This window comes from Panicum hallii, chromosome 5, assembly GCF_002211085.1.
Source record: "Panicum hallii strain FIL2 chromosome 5, PHallii_v3.1, whole genome shotgun sequence".
NCBI lineage: Eukaryota > Viridiplantae > Streptophyta > Magnoliopsida > Poales > Poaceae > Panicum > Panicum hallii.
In genome coordinates this window covers 496,344-524,134 of record NC_038046.1, presented here as the reverse complement: position 1 = coordinate 524,134, position 27,791 = coordinate 496,344, and the positions used below count along the sequence as shown (strand labels likewise).

Here is a 27,791-nt window from a genome sequence, read left to right as displayed (position 1 = left end):
TATAAGCAATATTTTTGTGATTTATGGGCTTATGGTTCATAAGTCCCAATAAATCATCATATTTGGCATTTTAGGGATTTAATTTAAATCCCTAAACATAAACCACATCAAACGAAGTAGAGCCTAAGCAGGAATGGTATGACGTGACGATGTCCATCACAGCAGACACGATAGGCAGCACAGAGAGAATGCAATGCTGATTTGCTCGATCCTACCTACCTTAGCTAGGGTTGGTCAGGCACGAGTCAGCTTGAATATAATTCACACGCCAAGCAAAGCAACTAGATAGATAGTACATCAATCAATGAATGAGTGAAATAATAGTCTATCTATCAGTGGTAGCTTTAATTGATTGATCTGTGTCATGATGAATTATGGACGAGCAGCAGCAGCAGAGGAAGACGACGACGATGGATGATCGGGCGGTGATGGTTGGTGCTTCTTGAGCGCCCTCTCGATGAGCATGTTGAGCAAGTTCATCACCTGCACCGCGTACTTGAGCGCCGTCAGGGGATCCACGCTCTGCGCGTGCAAATCGATCGATCGTATTCTTATTATGATACATAAGATGGAGTTTTAATTTATCGATCAGAAAAGACAGCAGCAAACAATGCCAAATAAATAAACCTGCGTCATGTTTGGCGCGAAGACCATGGCGACGTTTCTCGTGCCCATCTTGTTGGCCTTCTCCTCCCTTGCGACGTCGGCCATGAGGTTGACGGCCCAGTCGAGGAGGGCGGCCTTGGGCGGCGTCAGCCTGGTGGCGCAGAGGCGGACGCAGTCGTCCTCCGTCTGGCACCGCATCACCTCGTCCGCCGGCAGCGCGTCCAGCAGCCCGCCGGGGAGCTCCCGGAACCAGGCCTTGATGAGGCCCGCCAGGCAGTGCACGTCGACGCCGTCGGGCACGACGCCGGAGGTGTTGAGCTGGTCCCTGGCGCGCTGCTCCTGGCCGGCCTCGGCGGTGATCCTGAAGATGCCCTCCGTCGCGAGGCCGCCCTGGTCGTAGAGGCGGCGCTGCAGGTGGAGCAGGATGGTGGGGACGCTGTTCCCCCTGGCATCATAGGAGCACTGCATCGACTCGGTGGACACGCCGAACACCGTCTTGCTGGCGCTGGGCGCCCCCCGCACCTCCACCTCCGGCTGCAGATCCTCGGGCACGCCGCGGAAGCCGTGGAAACGGTCGAACGTCACGTGTGCCACGTGCCGGACGTCCGTCGGCCACCCGATCTCCATCATCAGCGGCTGCTGCTGCTGCTGCCGCCGCCGGTGGTTGTCGACAAGGCCTCCGGCGGCGGCGGCGGTCTCGTCGTCGTCACCGCCGCCGCCCTGCATCATGTATATCGTCGTAAGTTGTCTCTCCTCTCGCTCGATCGGATCGGATCGGATCGGAGGCCCGCAGCTAGCAGATGCAATAATGAATGGTCTGGTCAAGCAGTTGATGGATCGATCGGAGGAGGAGGCCAGAAGAGAAGAGAGAGGAGTTGATGGAGACCGAGTAGGGAGCGGCAGGAATCTAGGTGGAAGAGGGAGGAGGTGGTTGGGGATGCATGCAGTGCAGTAGTACATTGCAGGCCTCATTCGTAGTTGCAGCCAGCCAGCGACGTGGGCGGCACCACTACTATACCTATACGACGCCAACTCACCATCACTCCTCCCCTCTTCATCCATCGCCTGTATACAACGTGACTTGACTTGTAATTAAGGAGATGGTGGTCGATCCGGTCCATGCATCTCTACCTAGCTAGCTAGCTAATGGCCCACTCTCTCTCTCTCCCCACCCGACTATATATATATAGCCAACGTATATACCAGATGGTCTAATATAATTACGTACACCTCGTACATATCTTTCATTGGATCAGATACGTTCTACGTCATAAGATACACATACGGGAGTAGCTACAAGCGCGTGTAGAACAGATCTATATTAGTCACGTGGGAGTAGCTACGTCATGTGCTCGTATATCTGATCTAACGAAGAGCATGTACGTGAAGTATGTGATCGTAATAGAACATCTATGATGGTATATGCGTTGGGTATGTGACATACATGCAGTACGTGGACATACTAATTTTTATATATTAGTACTAAGGTATAATTATAATATATTTAAAAAATAGGGGTGCTTTTAAATTTTTTTTATATCCTTTTGAAGTACCTTAGAATTAGTATATGCACATACTCAAAGTGATAAATAAGTATGTGGACATACGTATAATGGTATACTGATGGTGAGATTAGCTACACGCGAGTGTAGATAAAACTCATCCTATATATATTGTTTTGTTATAATGCACCTAGAATGCACCCACTCTCTCAATTGCAACTGTGGCTAGTTGCAACTGGATTGCGTCCAATTGCAACCGGTTCGGTCTGAGTTGCAACCGAGTCGGTCTGAGTTGCAACCGGTTTGCGTCCAGTTGCAACTAAATTCACGCCCACTTGCAATCAGTCCCATCCAGTACAATTAGTCTATTCTCCCAGTTGCAATCGGTATAGTCTCTCGGTTACAACTGCAGGATAGGTGCATTTTGTACAGAGAATGCACCTTGTTGCATTTTAACCTCATGTATGTATATATATATATATATACACTGACACACTAATAACTAGTATATATATACACACACTAGTTATTAGTAGAAGCAACCTGTCAAACGTCTTGATTTTGGTCCAAGACTACGCCAAAAATATTCTGAAAATATGTACGTATGAAACAAAAGTGTCTGGTTCAAGGTTCATTTTCTTTCATCAGCTCCATCATCATATCGTACCCCGGGGCAGCGTCTCCAACACCCCCTGCTGCTTCACCTGACCTGAGCCTGCAATATCGCACCAAAGGAAAACGTAGAGAATTACTCCTACCTCGGGCGAAGGCCAAAAATTTGGAGTCGCCACGGTCCGACTCCAAAACACGCACCGGTTTAAATTCACTTGAAATGTGGTCAAATCAAAATTTCCGCTTGTGTTGTTGGGCCGGCCCTGCCCCTCAGCTCTATCCGATGATTAGGGAAACGGAGCCCCTGCGCTGGGCTGGGCCTTCTCTTGTACCGTGTGCCACTGCCAACCAACCCCCACACCCCCCCCCCGTCCCGAGTTTTTTTAAAAAAAAGTTAAAAAAATTAAAATTCGAAAAAGAGGTTGCGGCTTAGAACATTTTGAAAAATGGGTGCCTCCCGCCCAATAAACGGGCGGGATGAGACATCCTGCCCATCCAACGGGCGGGGGGTCGAAAAATTTTTCGCAGGGGCCTCTTCGCGAAAGTTACGCGACGTCCCGCCGTTCCAACGGGCGGGGTGTCTTCCGAGGGGCCTCCCGCCCGTTGGGAGGGCGGGAGGTTCCCCCGAGGGGCATCCCGCCCCCCCAACAGGCGGGAACGGGCGGGAGGTTGCCCCGAGGGGCATCCCGCCCTTCCAACGGGCGGGATGTCACCCCCCCACTATTTAAGCCCCCCACCCACCCCTAATTCTCATAATATTCATCAAAAATCAACAAAAAAGAAAAGGAGGAGAGGAAGAGAAGAGAGGAGAGGAAGCGGCGAAGCCCTATCCACACGTCAGTTTGGAGGTATTATAATCGTATAATTATTAATTATTTTTATGAATATTTGTTAAGGTAGTTATACATAGAATAGTTTTCAGTATTTTCAATAGCTTTTAGAAATATTTGTTAGGGTAGTTCTATTTTAAATAGTTTTCAGATATATTTCTTAGGGTAGTTATATTTCGAATAGGTTTCATTATTTTTAATAGCTTTTAGAAATATTTCTTAGAGTAGTTCTATTATAAATAGTTTTTAGTATTTTCAATTGTTTTTAGATATATTTCTTAAGGTAGTTATATTTCGAATAGTTTTAATAATTTTAATAGTTTTCAGATATATTTCTTAGGGTAGTAATATTTTGAATAGTTCTCAGTATTTTTAATAGCTTTTAGAAATATTTATTAGTAGTATTTTCAATAGTTTTTAGATATATTTCTTAGGGTAGTTATATTTTGAATAGTATTTATAATTTCAATAGTTTTCAAATATTTTTTAGGGTAGTTATATTTTGAATAGTTTTTAGTATTTTTAATAGCTTTTAGAAATATTTGTTAGGTTAGTTCTATTATAAATAGTTTTTAGTATTTTCAATTGTTTGTAGAAATATGTCTTACGGTACTTATATTTTTCATGCAGATATGGCGCAGACACCGGAGCTCCTTGACGCGCACATCGACGAACGGCACAGGTCGTACCTGGCAGCGGTGGAGGGGCAGGAGCTTCATGAGTTGCGCCCTCGTGTATCAAAAGAGTTGTTGCACCTGGACGACCGCTGGCTTGACAGGTGATACTTTATATTTTTTAACGAAACTAATGTATAGCTTGTACGATAATTGTAACCACAATGCAAAATATACAGTTTACGTGGTCCATTCGGTGTGCCGGACTGGGATGACTGGGAGGGCGGCTCCGCCACTTGGTCGGAGCTGGTGGGCGGCGGCGCCGAGCCTGACATCATTGGTCCATCCCAGACGTATGACGCTCTAGGTGCACAGTTCCAGGATGACCCGTTCACGCCTGCACCTCCTCCGCCTCGTCCTCACCGTGCTCCAGATGCATTTACATACTCGGAGGACCACATACGCCGACAGGTTAGGACTAGGGGGGACCAAGAGAGCGCGAGGTCCGGGACATGCGGGGTAGATACTCCTGATTCGGTGGACTTTTTATATTTAAACTGTTTTTGTATGATACTATTTTCTTTTTAATTGGTTGATCTATCGTACTATCGTAATATTTGGATTCTACGTCGCAAAATGTTATCGTTTAACCATCTTCATACAAGTTTTAGATAGAGCAATCTTCTTCCTAAAATTGAATTAAAATTTTATATGTATACAAAAGAGCATGGCGAATCAATATCGTATTTGAAAATAGTCCGAATTTCAAATAGATTGTAAATCATAAATTCCAACAAAAAATAACAAAAAAATAAGCAGTCAACATCCCGCTCACTGGCTGGGCGGGATGCCGCACGCCTCCCGCCCACTGGCCAGGCGGGATGCTTCCCGCCCTCTGACCGGGCGGATCCCGGCCTCAGGGACCTCTTCGCGAATAAGAAACTTTCTTATTCGCGAAGGGGCCCTCAGAAGAAAAAAATTTTGGAACATCCCGCCCTCTGGATGGATGGGATGTCCCCGGCCCCATTCCTCCCGCCCGATCAACGGGCGGGAGGCACCCATTTTTCAAATTATTCCCAACTGGCGCCCCTTTTTAGAATTTTAATATTTTTTAACCCTTTTCTAAAAATTTAAAACATCATCATGAGCATCATCCAAGCATCAAGGAGCATCATATGCACTCAATTACATCATAAGCATCCATTTTCTTGTATGATTTATGTGCAAGTTGTGAAGCAAGTTCAAATTCTGCTATGTGGCTGTGCCCCCAAATATTTTATTCAAATACTAGATTTCAAATGATGAGTTTTAGATATTTTTCCTAAATTTTTGGATGTCTCTGCCGAGCCATAAAATTCTTGGAAAGTTTGAAAACTGCAGTTTTATATGATTTATTGTGGGCAATTTTCGACGTATTTTTGAGTGTTTGTTGTTGCATTATATTCTTGATAGCATGATCTTGCTTCAGTAAAAATTTGGTGATTTTTGGGGCTCGGGAAATGCATATTTTTAATTTTGCAAGTTGAACCGTTGCCTTTCTTCTTTTTCCCTTCTTCCGGACCCACCTGTCTGCCTCCTCCCTCTATCCTCCGCGCGCCCGGGCCCGCGCGTCAGCGCCTCCCTCCGCGTTCCCTAGCCCTCCGCGCCCGCCCGTTGGGCGCCCGCGCGGCGGGGCACGCCGGCGGCCGCTGGCTCGTCCAGCGTGGCCGCCCGGTGCTCCTCTTCCCTCCCCCGACGCTTCGCCTTCCTCTCCCCGCTCCCCATTTGAACCGCACGCCCCTGCCTCTTCCTCTTCCTCCCGCCGCCGATTCCCCTTCCGCCCGCCACCGCAATCCGCCGCTGCCGATTCCCCTTCCGCCCGCCACCGCAATCCGCCGCCTCCGCTCGATTGACCGCGCCCGCACCACCCCCTCATCCTCCTCGCTCGGTTCCGGCCGCCTGCTGCCTTTCCTTTTTCCCGCAGCCCCCTCCCCCACGTCCGCCTCTTCCCGCCGCCGTCATACTCCATCGCACCGCCGCCCGCCGCTCCGTTCCGCTCGCCCGTGCCGCGGGTGAGCCTCACCGTCGCGCCCCACTCCGCGCGCGCGCCTTCCCCTGCCCGTTCGCGCCCCCCTGCTGCTTCGCCGCCGCGTCGCGCCGCGCGCGCGCATTTTCGCGCGCGGGTCGCGCCGCGGGCGTGCGCCGGCCGCGCCCGTGGCGAGTCAAGGCCACGGCTGGCCTTGACTTCGCCTGGGCTGCGCGCCCGGCCGCCTGGGCCCACCTGTCGGTGCCTGTTGGTGCCGGCCCGGGTGGATTTAGCGTTTGCCGCCCGTTTCGCTTTATCATTTCATGCTGATTCTTGTAAATTGCATAGAATTTGTTGTAGATCTCCAAAAATTATGAAATTTATTTTGTTTGAATCCTCTGTAATAGATCTACTTAGATAAATTAATGTTATGCATGTTAGAACCCTGTACCTTGAGTTATAGTTTTTTTCTTGCTAAACCAAGTTAATTGTTAATCTTGTTGTGTGATGCTTTAAAAATGTCAAACTAAATATTGTTGTGTTTATTGTGAAATGATCTATCTCATGGTCGAGCTTATGTAATTGTTACTGTACTGTTTGATAGGTTTTTAATGCATTTTTGGTTTTGCTGCCTGCAAGCTTGTAAAATGAATAACTTTTGATAGAAAATTGATAAAATGATAAAACCACTTCTGTTACTTTTGTTATCATGTACTTTGCCTCCAGTAGTTATTTGAGAATTTATAGAGATGCTTTGAGTATCTTTTAAGATTTAACTTGAGTTTAACGGCTGAAAATTATAAATAACATAAGTAATTCTATAAATATGCTCTTGATGCAATATCAACTCTCGTGAGTTTGTTTTGAGATCCTCTGTGTGCCTAAATTAAACCATGATTTATGCTTGTAGATGTCTTGCTGAGCGAAGTTCACCTCGGTCCTAGTATTAAAATTAGTAATCGAGCTTGTGGTGCCATGGTGGCTTTGCTTTCGCGTTGATGTGACATTTTTTCTTATATTACCATGTCATTGCATATCATCTCATTTTCACATCATTGGCATCATCCTAATGCATACATCTCATTCATGCATTATAGTGACCGAGACGCCGGAGGACGTACCCGTTGAGCCCACCGAGTTCGTTGAGACCGAGCCGGGAGCTGAGTGTGTTGTTGAACAAGAAGAGAACCAAGGCAAGCAGCTAAGCATGATCCCTTGACCTACTTAACTTGCTTAAATTTAGTTATTTCACTTGGGGTATCTATGCTTATGTTAATATTTATATATTGCATTGTTGATCCTACTTTTGAGTTATGACCTTTCTTGATTTTACTTCCATGTCCTTGTCACGTGTAGTTAACAATTAAATGATCTAATGAACGCTTAGTCATGCTTAGACTTGGTCTTTAGTTGCAAGAAACGTCGAAACTTTACTCACTGCACCACTCTTAGTATATGTGTGCTTATCCTTCGTTGTCGGAAGTTTGGAAAAAGGGGTTAGTGAGATGGTTATGTCTTAATTCGAACGGAAGGTAGGGCCTAGGGAAAGGAGTCTCGGAGGCATAGTCCGCTCGAATTGGTTAAGGACCGTCCGTGGATGACCTCGGAAATTGAGCACTTATCGTACTACCACATATCCATTCATGGGGTGGAAAAACCGATTACCCTCTAGTTCTAATCGTTGATGCACGGTCCTAGATGCGTGGCCGTAGGGCTTTGTAGAGAGACTTAGGGGTGTCCCCGGTGGAACTAAGTAACTCTCCACGCAAGCTAGACGTGATGTTCAACGGTTACAACTTGTCGGGAAAGGTTGATGCGAGTACCCCCTTGCCCAATGTGATCGGTTGGGTGAGTCGCATGGTCCTTGCGTCGTGTGGGTAAAGATGTACACCCTTACAAGTTTAATGAATCAATTCGAATTGCCGCGCTCTCGGTTACGAGTAAGCTCTTTATCCTACAAAATCTTCGTAGAAGGTTTGGTCGAATGGTTGATTGCATGTTACGTTCCCTCTTGTTGATGCTTAGAATTTGAGTTATCTAATTAACTAAAATTTGAGGTGGGTTGGGCAAACTAATTAAAATGCTAGGAGGCTAGATGGTGGAATTAGGGAGCTCATGCTTATTTAAATTACTTAATTCTAAAGCCTTTTGTGAGCCTTCATATGTATTTTTCTTGATCTATTTATCCGCGTAAGTCCGCATAAATCTTGCGAGTACATCATGTTGTTATACTAACTTGCAGCTGAACCGAACCGGTGTTCGGCCATTTGAACCGCACGCCGCTGCCTCTTCCTCTTCCTGCCGCCGCCGATTCCCCTTCCGCCCGCCACCGCAATCCGCCGCCGCCGCTTCGCCTCCGCTCGATTGACCGCGCCCGCACCACCCCCTCATCCTCCTCGCTCGGTTCCGGCCGCCTGCCGCCTTTCCTTTTGCCCGCAGCCCCCTCCCCCACGTCCGCCTCTTCCCGCCGCCGCCGTACTCCGTCGCACCGCGGCCCGCCGCTCCGTTCCGCTCGCCCGTGCCGCGGGTGAGCCTCACCGTCGCGCGCGCTGTTGCGCCGCGCAGCCCCCTTCCGCGCCCTGTTGCGCCGCGCAGCCCCGCCCCGCCCCGCCCGACTAGCCGTCGATGGCTCTGCTCCGCCTCCACCTCCCGAGGCCTCCGCTACCAGCCCAGCCCTACTCCCGCTCACCTCTCTCCTCCTACACCTCGTCCTGGTTGCGGCGCTCCCGTCTCCCCGCCGTCTCCACGCGCCTCCTCTGCTCCAGCCACCCGGCTTCGCCCCTCGATGCCGCCCCGCCCTCCATCGTCGCCGGCCTCCTCGACTACCTCAACGAGTCATGGACGCAATTCCACGCCACAGGTTCCTCACCCGCTCCCCTTCTGTACCCTCATCCAGCCTCGTGCCCGCTCGCTGTTCGACGATATTACTTGCTGCTAACTCATTCCGCTTCCACCTCTGCTCCGCCAACGGCCATGCCTGTGTTCCAGCTGAGGCCAAGCGCCAGCTTCTCGACGCGGGATTCAAGCTGCTCAGCGAGAGTGATGACTGGGACCTGCAGCCCGGTGGACGCTACTTCTTCACGCGCAACATGTCCTGCCTGGTCGCCTTTGCCATTGGGGAAAAGTCAGTCACTCACTTCTTATTCACGCGTGCCTTGCGCGTGCCACTCCATATGAATGGATATCATCGCACCTCACGCTCGTAAACCGCTGCAGGTACAGGGTTGGGAACGGCTTCAATATAATTGCTGCCCACACTGATAGTCCATGCCTCAAGCTCAAGCCGAGGTCTGCCACCTTCAAATCTGGCCACCAAATGGTCAATGTGCAGACGTACGGGAGTGGGCTGTGGCATACTTGGTTTGACAGGGATCTAACTTTGGCTGGGAGAGTCATCCTCAAGGCTGCAGATGGTTCCTTCAAGCATAAGCTGGTCAAGGTCACCAGACCATTGATACGTGTACCCACACTGGCCATACATCTTAACCGGTGATCTCACGTACCCATCTTCTTACTTGTCTAGTATCTTGTAAATCTTATAATCATTAGCAGTTATGATTTCTACTCTATGTATTGTATTAAGAAAATATTTTTTTAAAGAAAAAAAAACATGGCTCTTCCCCCTTATCTTAGTGAATTCCTTTTCATTTTAGCACGGTGAATTCTGATGGCTTCAAGCCTAACCTAGAGACCCATCTTGTTCCACTTCTTGCAACAAAGCATGAAGAAGCAACTATGAATTCTGATGACAAAAGTTCTAGCTCTACAAAAGTCGCCCACCATTCGCTACTTTTGCAGGTACCTCTAATCCCACTCCGTCCGTTTTGGTATGAAATCATACCAAAACATATGTGATACCTCTAATCCCACTCCTTCCGTTTTGGCTACTTTTGCAGTTGTACTAAAATTTAGTTGGAAATTGCTACAGATAACATGAAATCATATCTTCTTATCTCTGTACTCTTCAGATTCTCTCAGAGGAAATTGGTTGTGAATCGAATGAAATAATTGGTATGGAGTTGAACGTATGTGATACTCAGCCTAGCTGCCTTGGTGGGGGGAACAATGAGTTCATCTATTCTGGAAGACTGGATAATCTTGCTTCATGTTATTGTGCTCTCAGATCTCTCATGGACTCTTCCAAGGAGGCAGAACAACTGTCCAGTGAGAAGGCTATAAGAATGGTTGCTATGTTCGATAACGAGGAGGTACGCTATATACACAAAAATGCTGCCCTGCATAAGATGTATTTCAATAAATTTACCCTGCTGGTGAAGAATATATCTTTGCATTTCTAGATTCCTAATCCTCATTAGGTTCCTGTTTAAGATGGCTTATGCTTAAGTGGCCTTAAGCAAGAAATAAATCTATAGTTGTGATTTCAGGGGATGCTATAATTTTTTTAAGGGAGTAAGTGGAACTAATTTGAGATCATGTTTGTTCCCTGCACTATTCAGGTGGGTTCAGATTCAATGCAAGGGGCAGGTGCACCAACCATGTTCCAAGCTATGAGACGAATCGTCGATTCCTTGATGCATCAGTCAATGGGGGAGGGAGCTTTGGAACGTGCAATACATTCTTCATTCCTTGGTAAGACTTGAGCATGTAGGGCTCATCAGATGTCCCCAGTGACGTAAGGATGGAATACTTGCTCTAACTGACTTTTATTTACCCTTTCAGTTTCGGCAGACATGGCTCATGCCCTGCACCCAAACTATTCAGACAAGCATGAAGAGTGTCATAGACCAGAACTGCAGAAGGGTCTTGTCATCAAGCACAATGCTAACCAACGTTATGCCACAAGTGCTGTTACAGCTTTTCTATTCAAAGAAATAGCGAGGATTCATAAGCTTCCAGTTCAGGTGCTTTTCAGTTTTCTGCACTATGGTTTTATTAGTAGCCTGGTTTGCAAGGACACAGTGATGTGTATGAAAAGACATGGACGAGCTGTTGAACTGTGCAACGGCCTAAAAACACAGGCTAATGATGATCTGATTTTTTTTTGTTTATAATCTTTTACTAGTACCACTGATAGAAATGCTGAATTATGCAACGTAAAAATTAATCACTTTAATTTCTTGTCTTAGTCAAATCTCTCTCGTTACTTCATTTATATTTGGACTGCATCAGATGGTTTTCCGGAACTATTCCATTGATTTAAATACCATACAGGAATTTGTTGTAAGGAATGATATGGGATGTGGCTCCACCATTGGACCCATACTTGCTTCTGGTGTTGGCATACGGACTGTTGACTGTGGCATTCCTCAGCTTTCTATGCACAGGTATTAATCAGCTCATTCAACATTCATTATTGGAAATGTCTTAATTCGACAAATGTCTCTCACGAATTGCTGATTTCTATTTATAACCTTGCATCACTGAATACTATACTACCTTGCATTGGTTGCAGCATACGAGAAATGTGTGGCAAAGAAGATGTAGACACAACATACAGGCACTTCAAAGCTTTCTTCGAGATGTTCTCCGATATTGACAAGAAGTTGAATGTAGATTTTTAGGCCTATATCTTTCAGTGTTCAATGTTTTGAATAATTAATGGAAATTCAAGTTGTGGCTGTCTAGCATAGCATCAATTTTATATACACCAACATCCTGTCTGGCTGTACCGTTCAAGACATGACCATGAGTTGAGAAATCCGTTGATATATATAAGGTTACACGCTGATAACTCTGTTTCCTGAGATAACTTGGACATCTTAAAAAGCCTAGTCATTTCTCCTTTTGATTGGATATATATCTGGCTGCATATCGTGAGCTACTTTTGTTTCTTCTGATAGAAAAGAAGCATTTTCTTACAACAGTTATGGTTTCTTGAATAAAAATTGTTGAAGCTTATACGCAACCCTGTAATAACCTAATAATTCCAATCATATTTTGTCCACACTAGGGAAACACGTGAAATAAATCTATCTCCATATTGCTGCATTTGACAAAAGCATTAAAAATTCTGATGAGTGTTTAATAAACGTACAGCTCAACAATGTCACCTTGAAAGGTTATCATGGATACAGAATGCAATAAATTTTTGATTAACCGGACAAAAGAAACAATGGTATACGTATACCCAGACACCCAGTTGAGTTTTACACTGAATCATGGAATCAATGAAATCCTTAGTGCCAGTGTAGTTTCCTTTGCCAATGATTTTCATTAGACTTCTAACCTAACTGGCGCACAACTGTAAGGAAGGGTAATGATCATTGTCCCAAATATTTGGGATGACAAGAACATTGCATTCCATTTCTTAAACTGCTTGTGGAATACACAACCAAGCTGATTGCAGAAACACAGTATGCTTCAGTTGCTCATGGATGACCACTCCCACCATAGATGCCACTGCTGGATAGGAAATCACTCTCTATCCTTTCTTTTACCAGTTATCGACTCAGCCTTATCTTCTTGCAGACTCTGTCGCACCCAGTTAGATGCCCCATTTTGAGGAACTTCCTGGACAACTCCATTAGCTGTAGGAATTTTGTCAGGTACTTTGCAGGTCCCTGTCCTGCCAATGCAAAGCCAAATCCTGACTCGCTCATCGCCAGACCTCTCTTCCATCGGAACATGCCAAGATCCCACCTCTGACTCCTGTAAAAAACATTGCATAAGCAACAGAAAATACAGGGCTCTGGAAAAACAACTGAAACCAGGTTACTTACTTGAATCTCTGAAGAATAAGGGGATGGCATCACAAGCACCGCTTTTCCTTTATTAAAGGTGTACTTTACCTGCACAATAGCAACAAGTTTAAAAAATAGCAATTAATAAGAGAAGACATGATCCAATATGTGAAAAAGGTTTTAGAAAAGGATAAAGGCTCTACGAAACTAGTTCAAACTGGTATTATAAACATCTATGGACAGGCTTCTGTGTTAATAAATCATGCATGGAAAATGGACATTGAGCTCACCCGGTGACGTTGCTTCCACTTTGGGAAAAAGGATGATCCTAGAAGCTCGAATATGTGATCTCTCATTTCATCATTGGTCACAAGCAAACAATTTAGTTTGATTGCTGCATATAGCCAATACCTGCCAGGAGAGAAACATAACAATGAGGAAAAGCAAAAAATTCAACATACTATGTGATTGTAAATGTTTGTGGTCTGTGAACAATTACTACATAAAGAGGAAACACCTCCCAGTCCCAGTTTACAAAAAGGTGGCCACAAGGTGTTTCCTTTGTCTCTGAGAACTCTGAACTTTAAAAGTAATTGCAGGGATTCTGAAGGCTAGAAACTGAGCATTACCAGTCATCATTTGACCCACTTGGTGTAGTGTACAACGCTCCGTTTGCTCTCCAAGTTTCAATCAAATGTCTATTGGACGAATTTTCCATAAGCTTGGCAATTCGTTTATTATGTAAAATGACAAGTGGCCATTTACCATGATATCTACCCCGTAACTCTGTTATAACGGCGTCCAGCTGCTCTATATTAAGCATGTGGATTTGAACAAGAATTAGCATGTATCGCATAACAACATGTAAAAAGTTCAGTGTAAAGTGGTGCACAGACCTGAGTCAAACTGAAACCGCCCTCCGCAAAATTTTGTTGATACAATGCAATATTTGCACCATCAACTATAGCTTCATATTCCTTATTCTCTTCCAACCACTCCTACATAAATCATATTACTCAATCTGTGTTCACAAATGGGTATTGTTTCAAACATAGGAATCCGAATAATAAATAAAGCTATTTCTTTATGCTAGCTAGCTTTATAGTCATGTGAATACAATGCATTAGTTATAACAGAATTCTAAATGACAGATGTGTTCTAGTATGACACAGGTATGAAAAGCAAAGCTTAGGTGCCTAACGATCAGCATACATCAGCTCATTTTCCTCTCAAGGATGTGTGAAACAATGTACATAGAGCACCCTACAGCACTACATATCCAAAGTCCAAACATCATAGCATAGCACTATCAGTAGGTATTCTCTCTGAAAAGTGGCAGGACACATTATCTCTATGCCAATTTTCCCATGTTAATTCTTAGTGATTTAGCAAATGAATGCTTGTCTGTACTTTCCAGCAAAGTCACTAGAATCACAGCAATCGGAGAGAGAGAGAGGATATGCACCTGAAACTGGCTGAAATTCGCTTTGGTTTCCCTCTCAAGTGCCAAGCCAGCAGCAGAATCAGCAAACCTCTGCGTGTCCTCCATGTCAATGTCAACACAAGCAAGCCGGCATTTACAGCCACCACACTGACCATCAGCCCCAGCTCTCACCCGCTGCACCGTCCAAGGGCCAGTCCCAAGCCATCCAAGCTGATGGCACCCGCCACCATTCAACACAATGACGTCCTCCACCTGAGCGGCGTCCCACTCAGCCTTACCGGCCATCGCCGCCTTGTCACTCCTGAACCAACCCTCCAGGACTTGCGCAGCCTCCTCACTCACGCAGTCCACGGTTTGCCTCAGCTTGTGCATATACTCATACACCTTGTCCGCGTCCCCGGCTCTGGAGCTGACATCCAGGAGCGCGGCCAGCTCGGGCTCCTCAGGCGACACACCGGAGGCTGCCATGTGGGCCTCGACAGCGTAGGCCTTGGAGGCGTCCCCGGCACGGCGGAACGCCGCGAGCACGGGGCTGTAGGAGCGGAGGCGCGGGGCGAGGCCGTGCTTCTCCTTCATGGTCGCCACAAGCTGGAAGGCCTCGTCGGCGGCTGACGCGGGATTATCGGTGTCGGGGGCGGCGATGACGCGGGCGAGGGAGGTGATGGTGGCCTCGGATGGCGGCGCACCGGCCTGGAGCATGTGGTCGAAGACGCGGCGCGCGGCGGCAGCGGGGTTGGGGAAGGAGGAGCGGTCGGCGGTGGCGAGGAGATGGAGGAGCTGGTTGTACTGGTGGGCGGCGAGGCGGGTAGGGGCGTCGGGGTCGGAGTCGGAGACGGCGTCGTCAAAAGCGGCCATGGCGGCAGCGGCGTCCCCGCGGCGGGTGCAATCGGTGAGGGTGCGGGAGAGGTCGGGGTTAGGGCCCTTGGAGCCGCGCCGCCTTGCCATTGCCGTGTGCGTGGCGCGGGGGCGGCTGGAGCGGGGAGGAAGAAGAAGAAGAGCCCTAAGCAGCGGGGGTTTGGGGGCCATCAGCGCCCACAGGCCCATAAGCTGATTGAGCCCATGGTGGTGCACTAGCCTCGTTCCCATTGCGGGCGAAAGTATCTCGACTTCTCGAGTTGGTGGCGGTATTAATCCCATACCGTCAGCTCACCTGGACAGCGCTCTGCTTATAATGGATAGCAACGGCACAAACGCGCGTGCCGCAGGATGAAGTGATCGGGCCTAACTAGCCCTGGAAAGTCCCCGGGCCCTCTGCGCAGCGATGCGCCCACGGAGACGTGGACGGCCCACGGGGCTGGCTCTCCCCGCCTTCTCTCCGGTGGGGGGCTGAGACATGCGTGGAGCCCAATTCAGGGAGCCGGCTCTGGGTCAAATGGCCGAAATATATCACAGTTATTCACTTGGTCCATGTAACCTGGACTAACAGAACGGGGCTTACACTCCTGTGGCATTACCTCTTTTTTATTAAGTTAGCTCTCCCAGTGATGTATTTCATTTGCAACTGCAGTTACACTCCTGTGGCAATCTTTTTGGTTTTTTCCCCTGACCTTCATTCAGTCCAAACACAGGAGAAAGTAATGTACCGAAATTAAATCCTTCATTGCATCCACGTTTACCTCTTATGAACTCGCACTAGTAACAGCAATTATACATTTTTTTTCTTGCTCAGATGACTGATAAATTTATTCGTTCCTAGGCTAGTTCATGGCCGTCAAACGACCTCAATGACTGATAAACTTTTTTTCTCGAAGTTTTGTTTGAGAACTTCAAATGCTCGCTCAATGACATTGTGGAGAGAGGAATGCAAAAAGTTGAATAACCCATGCTTCCCTTGCGGTGGACGTCCACGATGATGATGAAATTCTGGTATATGGAATGTAGTCCTCTTAAAAGGTGCAAGGTATTCAGTTCGATTTGGATAACCGGAGTCAACAAGGTAGTATTTATCTAAAAAAATAAGTTAGCACTGTAAAAAAGATAAAAACAAGTTAGCACTATAAAAAAAGATAATCAAAGTATAAGGTTTAGGAGATATTGGAAATGAAGGAAAGTTTGCCAATGCACGGTTAAAGATCCATGTATTGCACAACCCGCCCATACAGCAACCATAAATGTAAACCTTGTGTCAAAATCAAATATGGCAAGTATATTCTGTGATGTATATTCATGACAACGAGTGTAGTTAATCACCTCATCAGCCGGCACAACAACCGGAACATGTGATCCATCTATTGCACCAATAGCACCCTTGAAATAAGGCAAAAAATGATCTTCTTTCAACTTGTCATGTTCATTGCTAAATGTCCGATCTTTCGGTTTGGTGTTATGTTTTGCTAACTTAAGTAAACCCTTTGACCTCTCTGGATGGCCAATGAAATGGCAAGATACTATTTTGGAATCTAGTTTTGCAATGGTCGGGTTAAATACTTTTGCCTTAGCAGAACTCCCCCACACCCGCAGGTGATTCAGTGAGGGTACTCTACCTGTCCACATTTCATACGGCATTTTCGGCACCGATTTACTTGGAACTCTGTTGAGAATATAAATGGCGGTTTTTCGAGCCTCCATCCATAAGCTCACTGGCAACGTAGAGTAGCTGATCATGTTTCGCACCATATCCATCAGGATACGATTACGTCTTTCAGCCACTCTGTTCTGCTGAGGTTCGCCCGGCATCGAGTACTGGGCCACTATGCCTTGCTCCATCAGGAACTTCGCAAAAGGTCCTGAAACTTGGCCATATGGGGTATGTCGACCGTAGTATTCCCCTCCATGATCGGATCTTACGATTTTAATCTTTAAATCGTGTTGATTTTCTACTTCAGCCTTGAATATTTTAAATTTATCCAAAGCCTCAGATCTTTCTTTAATTGGATAAATGTATCCATAGCGGGAATAATCATCTGTGAACGTTATGAATGAGTCATAGCCATCCACACTCTTTACATTGAACGGACCACAGAGGGGGAATAACAGAATTATATGCACAGGATAATCCAAGGATGGTGTTGGGGTAGCGGGTGCTTCTCTCCACAAAAACCATCATGTCGCAGAATTATATGCACAGGATAATCCAAGGAGTTAGTGAAATCAGGAGTTTTCTTGGATTAGCTGGGTACTATCGGAGATTTATCGAGGGATTCTCCAAGATAGCCCGACCTATGACGGAACTTCTTAAGAAGGAGAAGAAGTTCGCCTGGACGGAAAATTGTGAAAGAAGTTTTCAAGAATTAAAGCAAAGGTTGACAACCGCCCCAGTGCTGACCCTACCGGACATTCGTCGGGACTTTGTCATTTATTGTGACGCATCCCGACAAGGATTAGGGTGTGTGCTGATGCAAGACGGGAAAGTCGTTGCATATGCTTCCCGCCAACTCAGGATCCATGAGCAGAACTATCCGACCCACGATTTGGAACTTGCAGCCGTAGTGCATGCCCTTAAGATTTGGAGACATTATTTGATTGGAAATAAGTGTGAAATTTACACCGACCATAAGAGTTTGAAATACATCTTCACCCAACCGGATTTGAACCTGAGGCAGAGGAGATGGCTGGAGTAGGTTAAGGATTACAATTTGGAAATCCATTATCACCCCGGAAAGGCGAACGTGGTAGCCGATGCCTTAAGCCGGAAATCCTATGGACCCGAGGATGACAATCTGCGCGAGGAAATGGCACGAATAAATGTGCACATTGTTCCTCGAGGCTCCAGCCATGTGCTGAGCGTCCAATCAACACTAGAGGATAGAATTAGAGAGGCTCAAAGCTCGGATCAGGAGCTAGTAAAGATCTGCAAGCAAACTGGAGAAAACAAAGCACCAGGCTTCAGAGTAGATGAAAAAGGAACATTATGGTATGAGAATAGAATTTGTGTACCCCAGGGTGGAGATTTCCGGCAATTAATCATGGACGAAGCCCATAACTCGGCTTACTCCATCCACCCAGGATCCACCAAAATGTATATGGACATAAGGCAAAAATATTGGTGGAATGGAATGAAAGCGGATATTGCACGATTTGTGGCACATTGTGATACCTGCCAAAGGATCAAGGCCGAACATCAAAAGCCGGCAGGATTATTGCAACCCTTGCCTATCCCGGTCTGGAAATGGGATGAAATAGGAATGGACTTCGTAGTAGGCCTACCCAGAACACAGAAGGGACACGATTCCATATGGGTAATAGTGGATCGACTCACTAAGTCGGCTCACTTTATACCCGTACGAACCACTTACGGGGGAGAAAAGCTGGCAAAGCTTTATGTGGAAAACATAGTAAAGTTACATGGAGTGCCTAGCAGAATTGTCTCAGACAGAGGAACCCAATTCACCTCTAGGTTTTGGAAAAGCCTACATAAAGCCATGGGCACTAAGTTGGATTTTAGCTCCGCATACCACCCACAGACGGATGGTCAAACCGAAAGGGTAAACCAAGTCATGGAAGATATGCTGAGAGCATGTGTCCTGACCTATGGGAATGATTGGGAGCAGAGCCTACCTTATGCAGAGTTCTCGTACAATAATAGCTACCAAGCCAGCTTGGGCATGTCGCCATTCGAAGCCCTCTATGGAAGAAAGTGCAAGACTCCCCTGACGTGGTCAGAAGTTGGAGAACGTGCCTTAGTAGGACTCGCACTCATAAAAGAAGCAGAAGAAAAAGTAGCGGAAGTCCGCGAGAAATTGAAAGCAGCCCAGTCGCGACAAAAGAGCTACGCAGACAAGAAAAGGCGAGAAATAAGATTTGACCCAGGAGATTTTGTTTATCTCAAGGTCTCGCCTATTCGAGGGACGCGAAGATTTCAAGTACAAGGAAAATTGGCCCCTCGATACATTGGACCGTATCGAGTTCTGAAGAAAGTCGGAGCAGTAGCATACCGACTAGAGTTACCAGAAGAAATATCGGATATACACCCAGTATTTCACGTCTCACAATTAAGAAGATGCTTGAGAGTACCCGAAGGTGAGCACGTGCCAGCGGAGACAATAGACCTGCAGCCGGATCTGCGATACCAGGAAGTACCGGTCAAGATTCTGGATACTGTCACTAAGAGGACAAGAAACTCCGAAGTACGGATATGCAGAGTTCAGTGGAGTAGACATGGAGTAGAAGAAGCGACGTGGGAACGCGAGGAGGCACTCAAGAAAGAATTTCCCCATCTATTTAGGAGCCAGCCGAATCTCGAGGACGAGATTCATTTAAGTGGGGTAGGTTTGTGACGCCCTGAAATTTTGCCAAATTAAATCGCGCGCTAGAATGCTTCGTTTAAAGGTCATTCGTCGCCAAAACCCTAGCCCTAATCCTTTCTGACCGACGCGAGCCTGACCGCCGCACCGCTTACACGCTAGAGTAATTCGTAGAAACGGTTCGACGACAAAATCCTAAAACCTAACCAGAGCGCTGCCCCGTTCCGCTTCGCTCGATGGCCTGTCGCTCACGCGCGACCGCCCGCCGCGATTAGCGCCGGCGCGACTCCTTTTCTTTTCCCCTCTCCTCGCGCGAATCCCGCGCGCGTGGCCGACCGGCCGCGGTCGCCGCCGCAACCGGCGCCGACGCACCCTCTCTCTCCCTCTCCTTCTTTTCTCTCCCCCATTTCTTTTTCTTTCTTTTCCTTTCTTTTCTTTCCTTTCTCTCTTTTCCTTTCTTTCCTCTTTCCTTCCTTCTCTCTTCTTTCTTTCCCTCCCCCTTCCCTCTTCCCTCCTCCTTCCCTGCCGCGCCCGAGCGCAGGCTGGTCGCGCGTCTGCTCTGCCGGGCCGCGCCGCGACGCACGCGCACGCGCAACGCGTGGCCGTGCGCCGCGCCGCGCCGTCCGTCGCCACGACCTCGCCCTGGCCCGCGCCGTGCCGCGCCGCGCGCGCACGCGCGCACGGACGCCACGCCGCCCCGCACGCGCACGCGGCCGCGCCGCCCGTCGTTCGCCGTGCCGCCCGCCGCTGTTGCACCCCGCCTCGCCGCTCGCGCCACTCCTGTGCCGGCACAGCGCCACGTACGAAGCTCGGCGCCCTCCCCGCCATGCCGCTTCGCGACGGCCGCAAACGGCCGCACGCCATTAATGGCGCCCACCGAACCCCCCACACGCCGCCGGCCTTCCCACCGCCTTCCTCGGCCTATAAATAGGCCCTCGCGCAGCCCCTCGCTCCCCCACAACTCCCACCGCCGCCACCTGCCCCTCCCCGTGCCCCCATCGCCGCCCCCGCCGTGCCTCCGAGCCGCCGCCGCCCTCTCCCGTCGATCGGAAATAATTTAGTTACGGAGTTAGGGATGATATCTTTGGGTGGTTTCTTAATGGCATGACTAAAACTATACTAGAAAGGGCGTGGTAAAGTTTCGGGTCAATCGGAGGTTGTTTCGCACATAAAATGACGCGCTAAATCGGGTTTTAGGGCTTAAACGGGGATCCAGGGGCCTTTTCACAATTATCTAAGGAGGGTGGGGGCTTATTTGCGAATACTAGAAATATTCAGGGCATGCTAACGGGTGTCAAGTGTAATTAGGTCTACGTGGTGAGGGGGGGGGCTTGGTTTGAAATATGAAAAAGAGCAAGGTTCCTTTAGCAAAAGAGTTAATTAAGGGAGGGGTTTTCTCTTTGGGGAATACAGGAAAAAGGGAGGGGGTTATGGGCAAAATGCCCCCCCTTCTTCCTCCTCCCGTTAACAGGAAACAGGGGAGGGAGAGGAGGCTCGGGCGCCGGCCGATTCCGGCAGGCCGGAGTGCGGCAGTGGCCGGGAATGGGGGCAAAAGGGAGAGGGAGGTGAGGGGGATTGATTCCCGGCCTCACCTCGGGTCGGGGCGGCGCGTGGAGGCCGGTCGACGGGAGAGGGCGGCGGCGGCTCGGAGGCACGGCGGGGGCGGCAATGGGGCACGGGGAGGGGCAGGTGGCGGCGGTGGGAGTTGTGGGGGAGCGAGGGGCTGCGCGAGGGCCTATTTATAGGCCGAGGAAGGTGGGAAGGCCGGCGGCGTGTGGGGGGTTCGGTGGGCGCCATTAATGGCGTGCGGCCGTTTGCGGCCGTCGCGAAGCGGCATGGCGGGGAGGGCGCCGAGCTTCGTACGTGGCGCTGTGCCGGCACAGGAGCGGCGCGGGCGGCGAGGCGGGGTGCAACAGCGGCGGGCGGCGCGGCGAACGACGGGCGGCGCGGCCGCGTGCGCGTGCGGGGCGGCGTGGCGTCCGTGCGCGCGTGCGCGCGCGGCGCGGCACGGCGCGGGCCAGGGTGAGGTCGTGGCGACGGACGGCGCGGCGCGGCGCACGGCCACGCGTTGCGCGTGCGCGTGCGTCGCGGCGCGGCCCGGCAGAGCAGATGCGCGACCAGCCTGTGCTCGGGCGCGGCAGGGAAGGAGGAGGGAAGAGGGAAGGGGAGGGAAAGAAAGAAGAGAGAAGGAAGGAAAGAGGAAAGAAAGGAAAAGAGAGAAAGGAAAGAAAAGAAAGGAAAAGAAAGAAAAAGAAATGGGAGAGAGAAAAGAAGGAGAGGGAGAGAGAGGGTGCGTCGGCGCCGGTTGCGGCGGCGACCGCGGCCGGTCGGCCACGCGCGCGGGATTCGCGCGAGGAGAGGGGAAAAGAAAAGGAGTCGCGCCGGCGCTAATCGCGGCGGGTGGTCGCGCGTGAGCGACAGGCCATCGAGCGAAGCGGAACGGGGCAGCGCTCTGGTATGGATCCCGTGGTGGCTAGTCAGGTCTAGCTAAGGTGGGAAAGGGCTTCGATGGGATCTGCACCGGCACTAAGGTGTTCGTGCTGTGGTACCCCACCTGTGGGTAAAGTTGCACACCTCTGCAGAGTTGAAAATCTATTCGAATAGCCGTGCCCACGGTACTGGGCAAGTTATGGTGTGGTCACATAACTAGTGTTTCTCTCTGGGAATGGTTGGTCTGGTGTGAGTGGTTTGAAAAGTGTCCGGCAGTTGTGCCGTGAGCTACGGCGGACGGGGAGTCCGGTAGCGGTTTAAAACTTGGATCCTGCGTGGATCAACATCGTATGCTCTTTGGTACTTGAAAGCTTGTTTTGAAAATGTTTTAAACAAACCCTTGCATGCAACCGAGTTTTTCTGCAAATAAACCCCAACACCATCCTTGGATTATCCTGTGCATATAATTCTGTTATTCCCCCTCCGTGGGTGTGATTGAACTTGCTGAGTACGTTTGTACTCACCCCATTCTTACTTTTACAGTGGAAGACCCCGACTACGTCCCCGAAGATATCGAGTAGGGTTTCGTCCTGCACCCAGTCTTGCCTGTGGTTGAGGCCACCGTTGGATTCCGCATGGCGCAAGACTCTGATGATCCTTTGTTCGTAGCTAGTGTAGTTGTGTGGGTTCTGGTTGTAATCCTCGCGATAGTGGCGCTTCACTGCCCATTACCGCGTAGAGTAGTACGGTGATGTACCAACTGATGTAATAAAAGTGTTATCAGCCTCCTGGGACTGATAAAGCAACACTTTTAAGTCTTCCCTGATGGGGGGACGCTTCAGGTGGTATCAGAGCCGTAGGCTGGCCGTAGGACGTGACCCTAGGAGCGAGACCCCTTTTCAGGCCCTAGAACTTGTCCTGATTTAGAAATTTTCTGCACAAACACTCACCACTGGTCTTTGCCTTGTTCCAGATGGCTGGCAATGGATGGGTTAGCGGAATCTGCCACGCAGAGCCCGGTCTTCCCAAGTTACTATTGCTCAGCCTGGAACGCGTCGGGGTCATGGAACCACCGGAGTATGCCTACCGTGAGTACATCGCCGGAGGCACCCTTCGGTGCGACATGATGGTTTTTGTGGAGAGAAGCACCCGCTACCCCGATGTGGACCCTTGGTTCATCTCCACCACTGGCTTTCGCTTCCCCGACACCTATCGAAAGGCCGCTCGTAAAGCCCTGCGACGGCTGCGTGTGCTCTACAGGCGCCACCTTCAGCGGACCCCCATGGGATTTTTCCCACCCGCTGAGGGGAGAGGACGCACTTGGATTGCCCAAATGAGGGGACTTGGACGAGAAGAAGAAGACCTAGAAGATACGGTCTCCCACCTATCCATCTACCTTACTGGCTTGGATGCACTCTGCCGCGAACAGTCGGCGCAACTGAAGCAGCTAATCCGTGGGATTGAAAGGATAACCCAGGAGTTGGAGGAACAACGGACAAGAGCTGCAAACGCCGAGTATTCCTTAGCCGCCCTCCAAGCCCAGATGCAAGAATACGAGAACCGCAACGGAATAGGTGGATGGATAGAGGAAGAAGAAGAAGAACCCATGGAAACCCATTGGGATAAGGGTACTCAGACCGAAAATGAGATGGATCGGTTCCTTCCAATAAAGAAGCGCTCTATCAGGACCGAGGAAGAATCCCCGTAATAGGATTAGCACTCCAAGTTAGAACCCGACCCTAATAACCCCGTGCCCCTGGAAACTGTACCCACCATGTTGCAATAATAAGTGATATCTACTCCCTCGTTGTACCTGTACAAAATTTGTTTACCCTGTTCATGTTTCAGATGGCTGAGGAAGGATGGACCCAGGGCGATTGCCAAGCTGCACCTGGATTCCCCAGCCTCTTGATCAACACCCTGGAAGACCTTGGCGTTACGGAGCGCCCAAGGTACTACAGCCGAGAGTACGAGCACCATGGTACCCTCCGCTGCAGGGTGATCCTGGTCATCGCCAGGAGCAACCGCTACCCCGACATCCAGCCTTGGCGAGCGACCGCCACAGGGTTTAGACACCAGGACACCTATCCTTTGGCCATTAGAAAAACACTCCGTTATTTGTGCCGGATTTTTGAAGAACACCTCGCCTCCACACCAGCGAAGTTCTTCCCGCCGGCCATCAGAACCCCAGTCTGGGAAGCACGCATGAGGAACCTGGAACGACGTCGCCACGAAGAAGGCCCCCTGTACCAAGTGGCCACTTACCTAGCCGCCCTGGACCAACTCTTTGATGAGCAAGCCAACCTTCTAAGGGAGCAGACCCATCGAGCCGAGCAAGCAGAGCTCGCAGTGAGACTGCAGCAAATCCGAGCCGCCCACGCCGAGGCAAGAGCCGCAGCCGCGGTCAGTAGCGAAGCAGTCGCCCAAGAGAGCCTCAGGCAAGCCCGAGACCGGCGTATGCAAGATTGGACCCGAAGTGGAACACCAGTCCCGGCAATCGGAGAAGACCATGTTTTACTCGGGACACCCGTTATAGGATGGGGGACACTCTTCGGAAACACCCAAGCCCCACCCGAGAACCCTGAAAGTTCTGCTGCCGCCGCCGAAGGAGATGCTGCAGCGCAACCTTCGACCAATGGAAATCCAGAGGACGGCGAGCAAGGATCACTCACGCTCCCCGCCCCAGAAGAAGGCATGCCCCGCGAGTAGAATGACCGACGCCACCCTAGCAATGTACACCCCAGCCCCTTTTGTTTAAGTCGTGCCTGATCCCGGACGAGTAGTACGAGACCTAGCCTTACCCCAAGCTGTACCCCCCGTTGCAGTAATAAAGTTGTTTGTGCTTGTTGTTTGTGATGTTGTGTGCTGGTTTGTTGTGTGCTGATTATTTATATAAGTACCGGCAGGAGGTAGATTCTGCCTTATATATATATACGAATTAAACAACTTAAACATCACATAAACGTAACCCCGATTTACCCAATCAACAGGTGACCCCCCGGAACGTCGCGAGGGCCTCCCGTGGCCGGAACCCCGTAGCCGCTAGTGTCGGAGCACATCCCGTTGAACAAGATCTTCCCCAAGGAGAACAAGAAGTAAGCCAGAACCGAGGGGAAGTCAAGAAGGAGAACAACTACCCCCACCCCCACCCCTCGGAGACCTAGCGCAGATCATCCATAACCAGACCCTCATACTGGAGACTCTGGCGAATGCCCTCATTAACCGGCAGCCACAAGGGCAGAATATGAACGACAAGCTGACGGCCTTTCTAAGGACTAAGCCACCTACCTTCGCCGGATCCTGCAACCCATTGGATGCTGACGACTGGTTGCGAGTAATTCAGAGGAAGCTCGAACCATTCGAATGCCAGGACCGGGATAAAGTACTTCTGGCAGCCCACCAGCTCACCGGGACGGCATTATCCTGGTGGGAAAACTATTGTGCCGCAGCCGAAGATGCCTCTACCATCACCTGGGGAGAATTCGTAAGGGAGTTCCGCCGCTACCACATCCCTTCGGCCACTATGAAGCGCAAGGCGGATGAGTTCCGCGCACTACAACAGGGGAGCATGACGGTGGAAGAATACACCCACCGGTTCATAGAATTGGCCCGGTACGCGCCGGAAGAAGTAAACGACGACGATAAGAAGCAAGACATGTTCAAGAAGGGGTTAAGCCCAGAACTCCGGACCTTGCTTACTCCCCAGATCTATCCGGACTTCAACACCCTGATGAACAAGGCTATCCTCACAGAAAGGGCCAAAGCTGAAGAGAGAAAGGATAATAAACGCAAATTCCTGGAAAGTAAGGCCCGCCAACAGGACCGCTTCCAAAAGCCGAGGAACTCCTACTATACTGCACCAAGACCCCAGGCCCCAATGCAGTATAGGACTCAGTCCCAAGTGACAGGATCACGAGCCCCTGAAGCACAGCCTAAGAGTCAGAATACCATGAGGGCCCCGCAGAGCAATGCAAGCCAGGCCGCCCCTGACAACAACAATGTTAGGGCCTGTTTCAACTGCCGCGAGATAGGGCATTACATTGCCAACTGCCCTTATGCCAAGAATAAGCCAGCCACGTCTGCCTTCTCTAACACAGTGAATGGACCCAGACCAGCCCTGACTGGTGCCAACCGTGTGCCCGTCCGCAACAATGACAACAGTCAGCAGACGAAGCAGCCCCAGCAGTCGTTTGGACGAGCCCGCGTCAATCACATCGATGCGCAGGAGGCTCAAGAAGCTCAGGGCGTAGTGCTCGGTGAGTACCTAGTCAACTCAGCTCTGGCAACAGTACTATTTGATTCTGGAGCGTCGCACTCATTCATAACCTCGAGCTTTGTGGAAAAATACAAAATACCCACAGTATTACTAAAAACACCCCTATTAACCCGGACGCCTGGGGGCGACATCAATTGTCGATTAGGCTGTCTACGGGTAAGGATCAATTTAAGTGGGGTAGAATTTCTAGCAGACTTGATAGTACTTAAGTCAGGGGGAATAGACGTAATCCTTGGAATGGACTGGTTAAGCCGACACAATGGTCTCATAGGCTGTACTGACAAAGTGGTACACCTAACAAATCCTGAAGGAGTACAAGTGATCTGCCGTACCCGGGATTGTAAATTTGACCCAATGGTGTTTAGCATGGAAGCCCAGCCCTTAGAAGGAGTCCCGGTAGTGAACGAATACCCGGATGTATTCCCCGAAGAGCTTCCCGGTATGCCACCGGATAGGGATATAGAGTTCGTCATTGACCTTATCCCTGGAACCTCCCCTATAGCCAAAAGACCCTATAGGATGGCGGCATCGGAATTGACAGAATTAAAGAAACAACTAGAAGAACTACAACGGATTGGCTTCATCAGACCAAGCTCGTCGCCATGGGGAGCCCCAGTCCTGTTTGTCAAGAAGAAAGATGGGAGTATGAGGTTGTGCGTAGATTACCGAGCGCTGAACGAGGTTACCATTAAGAAGAAGTACCCCCTCCCCAGGATTGATGACCTTTTCGATCAGCTAAAAGGAGCCAAGTACTTTTCCAAGATCGATCTAAGGTCAGGATATTTTCAGCTCAAGATTAGGGAAAGTGATATCCCTAAGACAGCTTTTGTCACCCGCTATGGGCAGTTTGAGTTCACTGTAATGTCTTTCGGACTAACCAACGCCCCTGCCTATTTTATGAACCTCATGAACAAGGTATTTATGGACGAGCTAGATAAGTTTGTCGTAGTCTTTATCGACGACATACTTATCTACTCCAAGAGTATTTAGGAACATGAGCAACATCTGCGGGTAGTATTGGAAAAGCTGAGGACACATAGGTTATATGCCAAGTTCAGCAAGTGTGAATTCTGGCTGGAGAGAGTAGCTTTCCTTGGTCACATCCTGACCGCGGAAGGCGTAGCAGTGGACCCAGAGAAGGTCGAAGCCGTCTCCAATTGGCAGCGGCCAACCAACGTTAGTGAAATCAGGAGTTTTCTTGGATTAGCTGGGTACTATCGGAGATTTATCGAGGGATTCTCCAAGATAGCCCGACCTATGACGGAACTTCTTAAGAAGGAGAAGAAGTTCGCCTGGACGGAAAATTGTGAAAGAAGTTTTCAAGAATTAAAGCAAAGGTTGACAACCGCCCCAGTGCTGACCCTACCGGACATTCGTCGGGACTTTGTCATTTATTGTGACGCATCCCGACAAGGATTAGGGTGTGTGCTGATGCAAGATGGGAAAGTCGTTGCATATGCTTCCCGCCAACTCAGGATCCATGAGCAGAACTATCCGACCCACGATTTGGAACTTGCAGCCGTAGTGCATGCCCTTAAGATTTGGAGACATTATTTGATTGGAAATAAGTGTGAAATTTACACCGACCATAAGAGTTTGAAATACATCTTCACCCAACCGGATTTGAACCTGAGGCAGAGGAGATGGC

General features: G+C 49.4%; 3 protein-coding genes across 4 annotated transcripts; 1 reads left to right on the top strand and 2 right to left on the bottom strand.

Annotated features, from left to right (window-relative positions):
- Window positions 1-243: 243 nt before the first annotated feature.
- LOC112895356 (rho GTPase-activating protein 4-like) lies at window positions 244-1,525 on the bottom strand. Its single transcript, XM_025963310.1, has 2 exons — window positions 628-1,525; window positions 244-522 (listed from the first exon to the last, which is right to left on the bottom strand). Exons 1-2 carry the CDS (start codon window positions 1,333-1,335, stop codon window positions 373-375), a joined length of 858 nt encoding a protein of 285 aa, XP_025819095.1. The 5' UTR covers window positions 1,336-1,525; the 3' UTR covers window positions 244-372.
- A 6,900-nt stretch (window positions 1,526-8,425) lies between these two features.
- LOC112891386 (probable aspartyl aminopeptidase) lies at window positions 8,426-11,879 on the top strand. 2 transcript variants are annotated; one of them, XM_025958232.1, is made up of 9 exons: window positions 8,426-9,029; window positions 9,158-9,293; window positions 9,392-9,658; window positions 9,823-9,967; window positions 10,138-10,377; window positions 10,627-10,759; window positions 10,850-11,031; window positions 11,342-11,454; window positions 11,583-11,879. In XM_025958232.1, the coding sequence occupies exons 1-9, from the start codon at window positions 8,795-8,797 to the stop codon at window positions 11,689-11,691; spliced, it is 1,560 nt and encodes a 519-aa protein (XP_025814017.1). In that variant the 5' UTR covers window positions 8,426-8,794; the 3' UTR covers window positions 11,692-11,879. The 2 variants fall into 2 exon arrangements, with proteins under 2 accessions (XP_025814017.1, XP_025814016.1); XM_025958231.1 differs by having other exon boundaries at window positions 8,427-9,029; window positions 9,386-9,658.
- Window positions 11,880-12,125: 246 nt separating this feature from the next.
- Window positions 12,126-15,351, bottom strand: LOC112891446 (proteinaceous RNase P 2-like). The gene is made up of 6 exons (XM_025958308.1): window positions 14,276-15,351; window positions 13,707-13,808; window positions 13,440-13,615; window positions 13,101-13,221; window positions 12,850-12,918; window positions 12,126-12,778 (listed from the first exon to the last, which is right to left on the bottom strand). The coding sequence occupies exons 1-6, from the start codon at window positions 15,338-15,340 to the stop codon at window positions 12,545-12,547; spliced, it is 1,767 nt and encodes a 588-aa protein (XP_025814093.1). The 5' UTR covers window positions 15,341-15,351; the 3' UTR covers window positions 12,126-12,544.
- Between the last annotated feature and the right edge of the window lie 12,440 nt (window positions 15,352-27,791).

Coding starts and splice junctions, on each gene's coding strand:
- LOC112891386 (XM_025958231.1), top strand. CDS start 8,795: ATGGCTCTGCTCCGCCTCCACCTCCCGAGGCCTCCGCTACCAGCCCAG. Junction 10,760..10,849: donor AATACATTCTTCATTCCTTG/GTAAGACTTGAG, acceptor TTACCCTTTCAG/TTTCGGCAGACATGGCTCAT. Junction 11,032..11,341: donor TTCATAAGCTTCCAGTTCAG/GTGCTTTTCAGT, acceptor AATACCATACAG/GAATTTGTTGTAAGGAATGA.
- LOC112895356 (XM_025963310.1), bottom strand. CDS start 1,335: ATGATGCAGGGCGGCGGCGGTGACGACGACGAGACCGCCGCCGCCGCC. Junction 523..627: donor TCGCGCCAAACATGACGCAG/GTTTATTTATTT, acceptor TTGCACGCGCAG/AGCGTGGATCCCCTGACGGC.
- LOC112891446 (XM_025958308.1), bottom strand. CDS start 15,340: ATGGGAACGAGGCTAGTGCACCACCATGGGCTCAATCAGCTTATGGGC. Junction 13,222..13,439: donor AGTGGGTCAAATGATGACTG/GTAATGCTCAGT, acceptor CTCTCCTGGCAG/GTATTGGCTATATGCAGCAA. Junction 12,779..12,849: donor CTTATTCTTCAGAGATTCAA/GTAAGTAACCTG, acceptor TGTTTTTTACAG/GAGTCAGAGGTGGGATCTTG.